This window comes from Centropristis striata, chromosome 19, assembly GCF_030273125.1.
Source record: "Centropristis striata isolate RG_2023a ecotype Rhode Island chromosome 19, C.striata_1.0, whole genome shotgun sequence".
In the NCBI taxonomy this organism is placed as follows: domain Eukaryota; kingdom Metazoa; phylum Chordata; class Actinopteri; order Perciformes; family Serranidae; genus Centropristis; species Centropristis striata.
The window spans coordinates 34,854,896-34,866,685 of NC_081535.1; the positions used below are offsets into that span (position 1 = coordinate 34,854,896).

The window sequence follows — 11,790 nt, forward strand, 5'->3', positions numbered from 1 at the left end:
GAGGAGTTTTATTGACAAAACCTCAAAAAAGATGAAAAAACGTTCTTATATCTGTTTTCATACCGTCTATCACGACTCAATGAAGGGTTAAAGTAAAGATACCGTTTGCTCGGCTCCACTGTTGATATCTTCCTGCATTTAACCTGATTTTTTGATAAGATTTAGATATTCTAAAGAAATTGGATGTTACTCCCAGCAGCTGCCTTCTTCAGGCTGCCAACAGTGAGTCTGCTCGCTTCCTTTCAGCCAACCGGTGGCACCGTGCCGGGTACATCTCTTCACACATTTTGAGGCTGTAGTTTAGGTTTACCTTACAATATAATGTAACTCTACACGGCCTCAGAATTTACTACAGAGCTCCATAAACGTCGCTGTGATCTCTTCGAGAGAGAAACAGCTCATTTTATTATTTGTTGCAGTATTGGATTACAGTTCATTGTGCAGGTTTTGGTTTTATGTGTCCATTACATTTGGTCATTTATGGCCTCATAAATGATTAATGAACGATGCTTTATAGATCAATTATACATTTATGTTTTAATGAGAACTACTTTTGGGTTGCCAGGTTGTGAAGTCCAACAGGTTCTCCAAATTAAACAGCAAATACTTTGTTCAGAACAACGCATGGGATCAGAAAACACTGATCAACATGACTAGTGTTCATACTGCATGTTTATAGTGTATTATAGTGTTCATACTGCATGTTTATAGTGTATTATAGTGTTCATGCTGCATGTTTATAGTGTATTATAGTGTTCACGCTGCATGTTTATAGTGTATTATAGTGTTCACGCTGCATGTTTATAGTGTATTATAGTGTTCATACTGCATGTTTATAGTGTATTATAGTGTTCATACTGCATGTTTATAGTGTATTATAGTGTTCATACTGCATGTTTATAGTGTATTATAGTGTTCACACTGCATGTTTATAGTGTATTATAGTGTTCATACTGCATGTTTATAGTGTATTATAGTGTTCATACTGCATGTTTATATTGTATTATAGTGTTCATACTGCATGTTTATAGTGTATTATAGTGTTCACACTGCATGTTTATAGTGTATTATAGTGTTCGTACTGCATGTTTATAGTGTGTTATAGTGTTCGTACTGCATGTTCATAGTGTATTATAGTGTTCGTACTGCATGTTCATAGTGTATTATAGTGTTCGTACTGCATGTTTATAGTGTATTATAGTGTTCGTACTGCATGTTTATAGTGTATTATAGTGTTCGTACTGCATGTTCATAGTGTATTATAGTGTTCGTACTGCATGTTTATAGTGTATTATAGTGTTCATACTGCATGTTTATAGTGTATTAGTGTTCATACTGCATGTTTATAGTGTATTATAGTGTTCATACTGCATGTTTATAGTGTATTAGTGTTCATACTGCATGTTTATAGTGTATTATAGTGTTCATACTGCATGTTTATAGTGTATTATAGTGTTCATACTGCATGTTTATATTGTATTATAGTGTTCATACTGCATGTTTATAGTGTATTAGTGTTCATACTGCATGTTTATAGTGTATTATAGTGTTCATACTGCATGTTTATATTGTATTATAGTGTTCATACTGCATGTTTATAGTGTATTAGTGTTCATACTGCATGTTTATAGTGTATTATAGTGTTCATACTGCATGTTTATCGTGTATTATAGTGTTCACACTGCATGTTTATAGTGTATTATAGTGTTCATACTGCATGTTTATAGTGCATTATAGTGTTCATACTGCATGTTTATAGTGTATTATAGCAGTGGTCCTCAACCTTTTTATTACCGCGGACCGGTCAACGCTTGACAGTTTTACCACGGCCCGGGCGGTTATATTGTTGCCAGTTTGAACCGTCAGACCAGGCTTCTGCAAGTTTGTATGCCCGTTAAGACTCACAAGCTGTCGGACTCTGGTCGCTATGGTAACGTATAAACATGCCTTCAAAATAAGACACAGATACGCGACAAAAACAAATAGAAAGTGCATGAAAAATTTAACTCACCATAACGCCAAATCAATGGGAGCCCTGAGCTTGTTTTTCTGCAACAAGACGGTCCCATCTGGGAGTGATGGGAGACAATGACACCCGAAGTGTGTTGCTGATGTTCAGTCTACTCCGTTGTTTTGTTTTGGTTGCCGTCACTGCGGAAAACCCCGATTCACACAGATAGGATGTCGGAAATGGCAACAGGGTTTTCAGTGCTGCGGTGGCGATCTCAGGGTATTCTGCCATGACTTTAATCCAGAACACCGGCAGAGTTGTTGTCTCGAACGTACTTTTAAGGCCGCCGTCATTTGCGATCTCCAGCAGTTTATCTTCTTCTTGCATAGACATGCTAGATTCACCTGGTTTATTGACAAATGGGTCGCGGATCCATTCCTTGCCAATTCGTGGGTCCTTTGTGGTTGGGAAGTAGCGCTCGAACTCCTTTAAAAGCAAAGACAGGTGATCGTGCACCAGCTGGGAGAATGAAGGTTCAGGCTCTGTCTCACCCAAAATCCCCGCTAATGTTTGAAACATGTCCAATATGCCTCTGTTCACGCGCCGTCCCCACAAATCCAATTTGGCTTTAAATGCAGCTACTTTATCTGCCAACTTGAAGACCGTTGTCATTTTCCCTTGAAGTGACAGATTGAGTTCATTGAGCAGGTTAAATATGTCGCACAGGTAAGCCAGTTTTGCGACCCATTCCTCGTCACTGAAATGTGCTGCCAGCGGTGACTTCTTTTCTGAGAGAAATCTTTGCAGCGGCTCTCGTAATTCAAACACTCTAGCCAGCGATTTCCCTCTGGATAACCATCTTATTTCTGTGTATAAGATAAGGCGCCTGTGTTCCGCGTCCATCTCCTCACAAAGCTGCTCAAACAGGCGCGAGTTAAGGGCGTGTGCTTTGACGTGGTTAATAACTTTAACGACATCATTCAATACGCTGTTCAATTCCAGTGGCATTTTTCGGCTTGCCAGCATTTCCCTGTGAATGATACAATGTGTAGATTCACACTCAGGCGCAACCTCCTTAATCCGAGCAGTTAAACCGGACAGCCGTCCGGTCATGGCAGCAGCTCCATCTGTACATATGCCGACACAAAAGGCCCATTTCAGTTTTCCTGACATATAACCATCTAGCGACTTGAACAGTTCTGCGGCTGTGGTGTTGGTTGCTAACGACAGTGCACATAACATGTCCTCATGCACATCCTCCTGATAAAGATATCGCACATAAACAAGTAGTATTGCCTTGTTGTCAACATCTGTAGATTCGTCAACCTGGAGGGCGTACCACGGTGATTTTTCAATCCTCTCCAACAGTTGTGTCTCTATGTCTTCGGCTATTTCCTCAATGCGCCGAGTCACGGTGCTAGCCGACAGAGGCACCTGTGCTATCTTTGTAACAGCAGCCTCTCCGAGAAGTTCACGGCAAATGTCTTTAGCGGAAGGCAAGATCAATTCTTCACCGATAGTGAATGGCTTTTTAGCTTTAGCAATACGGTTAGCCACCAAGTATGATGCTCTCAGTGCATTCGCATTTACTGATGTGGTGGCCCTCAGTAATTTCTTCTGTCCCTCGTGTTCCTGTTTTTTTCTTTCAAAATAATCCAGGGGTTTGTCTTTTAATCCAGGGTGCCTGGTCTCCAAGTGGCGAAGCAGTTTTGACGGCTTCATTGCCTCATTAGCAAGCCGGTCGCCGCATATTATGCAGAGCGGGCTTGGTACATGCGAATCACCTGCCGCGATGAATCCGTATTTCAAGTAGGACTCCTGGTATTGTCTGTTAAAAGCTTTCTTTTTCTTAGAAGTCGTTTGCTCTTCTGTCTCTTCATTGGGCCTTTTCCCCTTCGCAAAGAAACTCTCCAAAGACATCTGTTTCTTACTCATTTTGCTAGTTTGTGGGTTATATTTTCGCGCCCAGGTGACCGGAAATCCAGTCATTTTTCAAAATAAACGTTTTTTCAAAATAAAAGACCGTTCATACTCAGTTAATAAATAAAACGGAAATAATTAATTATTTATTGTGCGGCCCGGTACAAATTGACCCACGGACCGGTACCGGTCCGCGGCCCGGGGGATGGGGACCACTGTATTATAGTGTTCATACTGCATGTTTATAGTGTATTATAGTGTTCATAGTGCATGTTTATAGTGTATTATAGTTTTCACACCGCATGTTTATAGTGTATTATAGTGTTCATACTGCATGTTTATAGTGTATTATAGTGTTCATAGTGCATCTTTATAGTGTATTATAGTGTTCACACTGCATGTTTATAGTGTATTATAGTGTTCATACTGCATGTTTATAGTGTATTATAGTGTTCATACTGCATGTTTATAGTGTATTATAGTGTTCATAGTGCATGTTTATAGTGTATTATAGTTTTCACACCGCATGTTTATAGTGTATTATAGTGTTCATACTGCATGTTTATAGTGTATTATAGTGTTCATAGTGCATCTTTATAGTGTATTATAGTGTTCACACTGCATGTTTATAGTGTATTATAGTGTTCACACTGCATGTTTATAGTGTATTATAGTGTTCACACTGCATGTTTATAGTGTATTATAGTGTCCACACTGCATGTTTATAGTGTATTATAGTGTTCACACTGCATGTTTATAGTGTATTATAGTGTTCACACTGCATGTTTATAGTGTATTATAGTGTTCACACTGCATGTTTATAGTGTATTATAGTGTTCACACTGCATGTTTATAGTGTATTATAGTGTTCACACTGCATGTTAATAATGTATTATAGTGTTCACACTGCATGTTTATAGTGTATTATAGTGTTCATACTGCATGTTTATAGTGTATTATAGTGTTCATACTGCATGTTTATAGTGTATTATAGTGTTCACACTGCATGTTTATAGTGTATTATAGTGTTCACACTGCATGTTTATAGTGTATTATAGTGTTCACACTGCATGTTTATAGTGTATTATAGTGTTCACACTGCATGTTTATAGTGTATTATAGTGTTCACACTGCATGTTTATAGTGTATTATAGTGTTCACACTGCATGTTTATAGTGTATTATAGTGTTCACACTGCATGTTTATAGTGTATTATAGTGTTCATACTGCATGTTATAGTGTTTTCATTAATTCCCCTCATCCTTTATTCTACATCATTGTTTTTGCTCATTGACCCTGATACTATGTCTATAGGTGTGTTTCTACCCACTTAAACTGAGCGCAGGTTTCTGTTTCTCTAAGCCTGCTTTGCTTTTGGAGAGTGTGAAAATAATAATAAATAATAATAATAATAATCTAACTTCCAGGAAGAGCTATAAGCCTGGCTCAGTGTCTCTGTCAGTGAAGGATCTAAATCCTCCGGCATCAGATCTCAATGTAAAGTCTGTAAATAAAAAGACTTTTGGGTGTCAGGACGAGGAATCATCCAGTGGATGTGTGGAAATTTATTTCCTTGATGAGTTTGTGTGCATTTCGTTGTCTCAGTGGTGGAATGTAACTAAGTACATTTAAATTTAAATTTAAGTTTTTTCAGGTCAAGATTAAATAAAAACATGATGAAGTTAAAGTGAGTAGACATTTAAACCTCATGCTAGTAGGACTATATGATATAGTTAAAATGAGCCCAAACTTTACAAGATTAAAATGCTGTTTACATAAATGCATCAATACAACTCAACCTGGAATTCCACTGTTACGCCGACGACACCCAGATCTACATCAGCACCAAACCCACCCAAACCCCCCCCCACCCACATCGAAACCTGCATCTCGACAATAAAATCTTGGCTGACACACAACTTTCTCAAACTCAACAGTGACAAAACTGAGCTCCTCCTCATAGGCACCAAATCCACCCTCAAAAACACCGGACCCATCCCACTCACCATCGACACCTCCACCATCACTCCCTCCCCCCCTCGGTGTTATCCTGGACCCCACCTGGACCTGGACCTGGACCCCACCCTCCTTTGATCCTCATGTCCGCTCCACCGCCAAGACCTCCTACTTCACCTCCGCCGCATCGCCAAAATCAGACCCCGCCTCTCTCCCCCTGCTGCCGAATCCCTCATCCATGCCTCCATCTCCTCCCGCCTCGACTACTGTAACTCCTCCTCTCTGGCATCACTTCACGTTCCCTCCACAAACTCCAACTGGTCCAAAACTCTGCTGCCGCCGCCTCACCCACACCCGGTCCCGCCATCACTCCTGTTCTCCACTCTCTCCACTGGCTCCCCATCAAACATCAACTTCAAGATTCTCCTCCTCACCTTCAAGGCCCTCCACCATCTGGCTCCCCCTTACCTGTCTGACCTCCTCCTCCCCCACCGCCCCACCCGTGCCCTCCGATCCTCCTCCACCCTCTCACTGACAGTACCACCATCTAAACTCAGATCCTTTGGCGACAGAGCCTTCTCCTGAACTGCACCCCGACTCTGGGACTCTCTTCCCCAAACTGTCCATGTTACGGTTGGAGGTGTGGTGTGTTTGTTTTTTCTTTTGTTTTCTTGCTTCTTTATAGATCCGCCTCCTGCTCCTCCCAGTTGCTGTGTTTCCAGCCGCACCAATGATCTATTGCTAATTAGGTGTTAAATAGACTGAATCCTGAAGCAGACGCGGCTGGTGGGCCATTGTTGCGCTGTGATTGTGGAAGTGTTAGGAGAACCCAGTTGGTCCTTATATCTTTGGTTTGTGTCCTCAGCGTGTTTTAGTGTGAAGGCATTTAGGTTATTGTCGCTGTCCGTTGGATAGTAGTTTTGTGTTCGCCGTATATAAATAAATCCTATTTTTCTATAACTCAACTTGCCTGGTTTTCCCTTGTTTCTTTAATATACAACATCAATGGTTACTCCCGAACCTCAATTTTGGGACGTAACAGTCCGCGACTCACCTTCACTCTCCACATTCGAGTCCCGTTTGAAAACCGACCTCTTCTCCCAAGCTTTTGACCTCCCCTACCCATAACCAGCTTCTTGTCTTGCTCCCCACCACCCTGCTCGTTTTTTGTTGATGCAAAAATATATGTGGTTCATCCCTATGTAAAACGTAGTTATATATTTGTGTGTGTGTGTGTGTGTGTGTGTGTGTGTGTGTGTGTATAATTAGTGCTGCCTCTATCATGATTTGTCACTTAAACACAAACATAATGTCATCGTGGGGCTCTTAGTGTCGTTCATCTTGGTGGAAACATCCTTCTTCAGTAATGACGCCGCTGCTGAAATGATTAATAAAACTCCTCAAGAACAAGAAGAATCAGACAGGAAGTGATGTCGGATGATTTAAGATGTGATGCTGTCAAACTCACAAATCCCTGAAATTTATTTCATCTTTCAGCGTCCGAACAATGTGCTGAGGTAGCGCCAAGAAAACCAGTTATTCCAGCATCTCAGCGTTTATTCTACCTCTCTCTCTCTCTCTCTCTCCTTTATTCTTCCTCTCCTCCTCCTCATCCTCTGGAGATGAAGGAGGCGCTGGCTAGAGGAGGTCAAGCATTAGCACAACTATCTAATCACCACCTCCTCTTTCTCCTCCTCTCCTCCTCTGACAGGTCGTCTGTCAACAGGCTGCTGTTCTGGCCTCTCCATTAGAGCAAACACGCACACACACACACACACACACACACACACACACCACATACACACACACACACACACACACACACACTCACACACACACACACACACACACACACACACACACACACACACACACATAGACACACACACACACACACACACACACACACACACACACACACACACACACACACACACAAACACACACACACACACACACACACACAAACACACACACACATAGACACACACACACACACACACACACACACACACACACACACACACACACACACACACACACATAGACACACACACACACACACACACACACACACACACACACACACACACACACACACACACACAAACACACACACACACACACACACACACACAAACACACACACACACACACACACACACTTTTCCATGCATCTCCGGGCCCAGACCCCCCCCCCCCCCCCCCCCCCCCCCCCCCCCCCTGTAGTGAGTGGGGGGATCAATGCCGCCAGCATCATTTGTCTCAGCGCTGCCCTCTCTCTCTCTCTCCTCTCTTCCTCTCTTCCTCTCTCTCCTCTCTCCTCTCTTTAATGAGCTTGTCTGGCTTCAGCTCCTCCTCCTGTTTCCTCCTCACCTCTCATCCCTCCTTCAGCTGACGACTTCCATCTTTTCATCTTTTCTCTCCACTCGGCTGCATGTAGAAACACATTTTTCCTCTCTTGTCCGGCTGTCAGAGGTCACTTCTTCTTCTCTGCTTATGATAGAGGCAGTGAGCTCCACAGTGGGAGGAGATCACAGCAGCCAGCCGGAGGTTTGAAATGTTTTTAAAAATGTTATAAAAGGTTGAACATAAAAAAATGATGAGTCCAGAGACATTTAATCCTGAGTCAATGTAGTGGAGGAGAAAGTAGAACATTTCCCTCTAAAATGTAGTGAAGAAGAATATACTATGAGGAGATAATTCTCAAGTAAAACAAGGAGCAAAACATCTCAAATATATATATATGTATATATATATATATATATATATATATATATATATACCTGTACAGCCCTGAACAGTGTCTGAGTGACTGTTCCTGACTGTACCAGTCTGACCTGCTGGGTGACGGAGCTGGCTGAGGTAATGATGGTGGATGTAGTTGTGTTGGAGCTGGAGCAGCTAATCTCCTTTAAGAGGAGCAGATGAATGAGCTGAGCATCAGTTTGTGTGTTAGAGAGAATAAAGAGCTGCAGCGACTCCTTTAGGAGATATATGTGGTGCCTCCTCGCTGGCTGCAGGAGTCACCTTACGTGTCCTGCAGGATGATGAAGGAGCCTCTGGATCCAAACACAACACTTCATCAGCCTGAACATTAGCACTAGAGCTGTGCTGCTCTGCATCTGTTGATTAGGATGTTGATTCTTCAAGCTACTTTACTAGAATAACTTCATCCTTCTACCTCAGAGGGGGAATCTGTTATTAATCACAGTGGAAACCATGAATCTCCACATGTGTTGATTTTGAATGTTTGTGATAAACTGAAGGATTATGTGTTACTTTATGTGCTGAGAAAATCATACATAAGCCGCTCAAAACATTCCTCCATTACCTTCACAGACTGAGAAGCCAGAGAAGCCAATGAAGCCAATGAAATCACGTCAAATGCAATTTCCTGCTTCTCCAATACGACTGGAGTGTTCCTGAGAAGCTTTCCAAAGTTCTTTTTCCAAAGATCCTGCAAACTTTTCATGCATCAGTTTGCTAAACGTATCCGTTCAACCTGAGCAGGATTAAAGATCTTAGTGCGTCGTGTCGGCTCGCTGCTAGCAGACTGTAGCTTCATAGTTTTAGCTGAAAACTGGAACTGAGAGAAACTTGTTGACACTCGTCTGCAGAAGAGAAACAGGAGTTAGAGTTTTTAGAAAAAACTGTTTTTCTGACTTGTGACCACTATAGTGGTATATATATATATATATATATATACCACTATAGTGGTATATATACATATATATATATATATATATATATATATGTATGTATATATATATATTAGCCGCCCTCTAGTGGTTGTAGTGAATACGAAGGAGGCCGTGACGTTATGGGTGTAGAAGGATCAGTGCTCGTGTCCCAAATGGTAACGAAAGTCAACATTATTATTATAAGTTAGTTATAAGTTATGTGCAAAGCAACATGACAAATACATCAGTAGTTATATTTATTTTACTTTTTAACTATCTTAGCCCAACCATATCCCTTTTTTCTTTCAGCAAGTAGTTTTGCTGACTAAACCTAGTTTCACAATGCTTATTATATGTCTGTGTATACAACATGATGCATTTCTGTAGATTAAACTACCCAACAGTATATAAAGGAGTTAAAATGAGCAAATTAGAAATCTACAGCAGTAAATGCATTCATGCAACATTAAAGTGAATCCATAAACATCATATATCTGTAAACAGAGATTTAACAAGCTGTAAACACAATGTTTTCACTATTTCACTTGTTTGTTTGCAGCTGTGAAGAAGGATTCAACATGAGAACAAAGAGAAGCCAGTTTAGATTCTGCAGGTCAAAGGTCAGATCAGGCTGACAGAGTTCCAGGAGAGCGGCCATATGCAACTCTCATCATACACTTTAACGGTGCAGCTCGGCTTTCTGCATGGAAAGTTGTGCTACTGGCTACTAAATCTAGCTGAGGACTCGTCCATGTGTGCTGCTTTTAAAACTGTGCTGGATAGTCACAGCTTGTTGTATTTATGCTTTTGGTGTTATTCCAGCTCAGAATGAGTTCCAAACAGCGATTTATGAGACATATGAGGGAATCAAAGGCTGGAAATCACAACTATAATGGATGATGTCCTGTGGATACAGATACATAAAGACCGGCAGAGCAGGATGCCAAATTCTTGAGTGCAGAGGAGGGAGGCTTCAGGGGAGCATTTATCCTGAGACGCTAATTAAAATGCTCTTTAAAAAAATGACTATTGGTGATATAACTTGTTTTCCTGGAGCCTTTTTGATATTTATTGGTGTGTTTATCTTCACTCACACCACATCAAATGTGTATGAAGTGATGTCACAGTGAGATATTTTCAGCACAGTTTGAAAACATTTTCCAGCTACCAAATACATCAACAGTTGTCAGTTTCTTGGGAACAATGAGCGAGCGAAGCTTCTTCTCTTTAGATGGATGTCAACAGCTGTTTTCTCTACTGAGAGCCTCCAGCAGTACTCATATAGTTTACTAAGTACTAAGGAAGGTAGTACTCATATAGTTTACTAAGTACTAATACTACACTGTAAAAATAATCCACTACAAGCAAAACTTCTGCATTCAAAACCTGAACTATGTAAATATATGTATACGTAAAATATACTCAGTGTTGTTCTATTATATATGATGTATTGGATCAATATTACTGCTGCATTCATGAGTCAACAACTGATTCACAACTTTTTAATATGTTAAAGTGGTGAAACAGGCGCAGTTTGGTTAGGATTAGTCAACAAAACTTGCTTATGGTTAGGAAAAAAATGTTTAAAAAGTAAAATAAATGGACATAAATGGCAGAAGTGAGATATTTACTTATCGTGAGTTTTTTTTTATTTTCTGCTACACAATACTTCTACTCCTCTACATATTGTATTTTAAAGATAATTATTTGTTGTGCTGCATTTATGTATTTATTACTTTATTTTCACATCAATGTTTTACATGTAAAACATATAAACTGTTTAAAATAAATGATGCATACAAATTAAATGTACATATTACATATAAGGCAGTTAAATAACCATTTAACTATAATATTATTTATAGAATATAAGAAATACTCTGAGTGGGGTATTTTACTTTAAATACATTTGGATGATGATACTTTTGTATTTTTACTTTTACTTTTTTACTTGCTTTTACTTGTAATGGACTATTTATATTTTTTATGTTTTATTTATGCAGTTGTAGATATATAAAATGGTAATACACAAAGAAAATAAAATAGTGATTTATTGTCTGTATATACTATCAATAATTTACAGAAGAAATAAAGCCCGATAGGTTTAGCATAAATACAAACAAAAAGGAGTAAAAAAGCAGGTAATGAAGTATTTTTACACTGTGACATTACTACTTTCACTTAAAATTACTAAAAGATCTCAATAGTTGTTCCACTGCAACACAGTCAGATAAACAGTAGACAGTAAAAAAAAAGAAGATTAAAACTGATGCAACAAAA

General features: G+C 39.9%; 1 protein-coding gene across 1 annotated transcript; it reads right to left on the reverse strand.

Moving 5' to 3' along the window:
- Positions 1 to 2,003: 2,003 nt before the first annotated feature.
- On the reverse strand, positions 2,004 to 3,886 carry LOC131992215 (SCAN domain-containing protein 3-like). The gene has a single exon (XM_059357700.1). It carries the CDS (start codon positions 3,884 to 3,886, stop codon positions 2,024 to 2,026), a length of 1,863 nt encoding a protein of 620 aa, XP_059213683.1. The 3' UTR covers positions 2,004 to 2,023.
- Between the last annotated feature and the right edge of the window lie 7,904 nt (positions 3,887 to 11,790).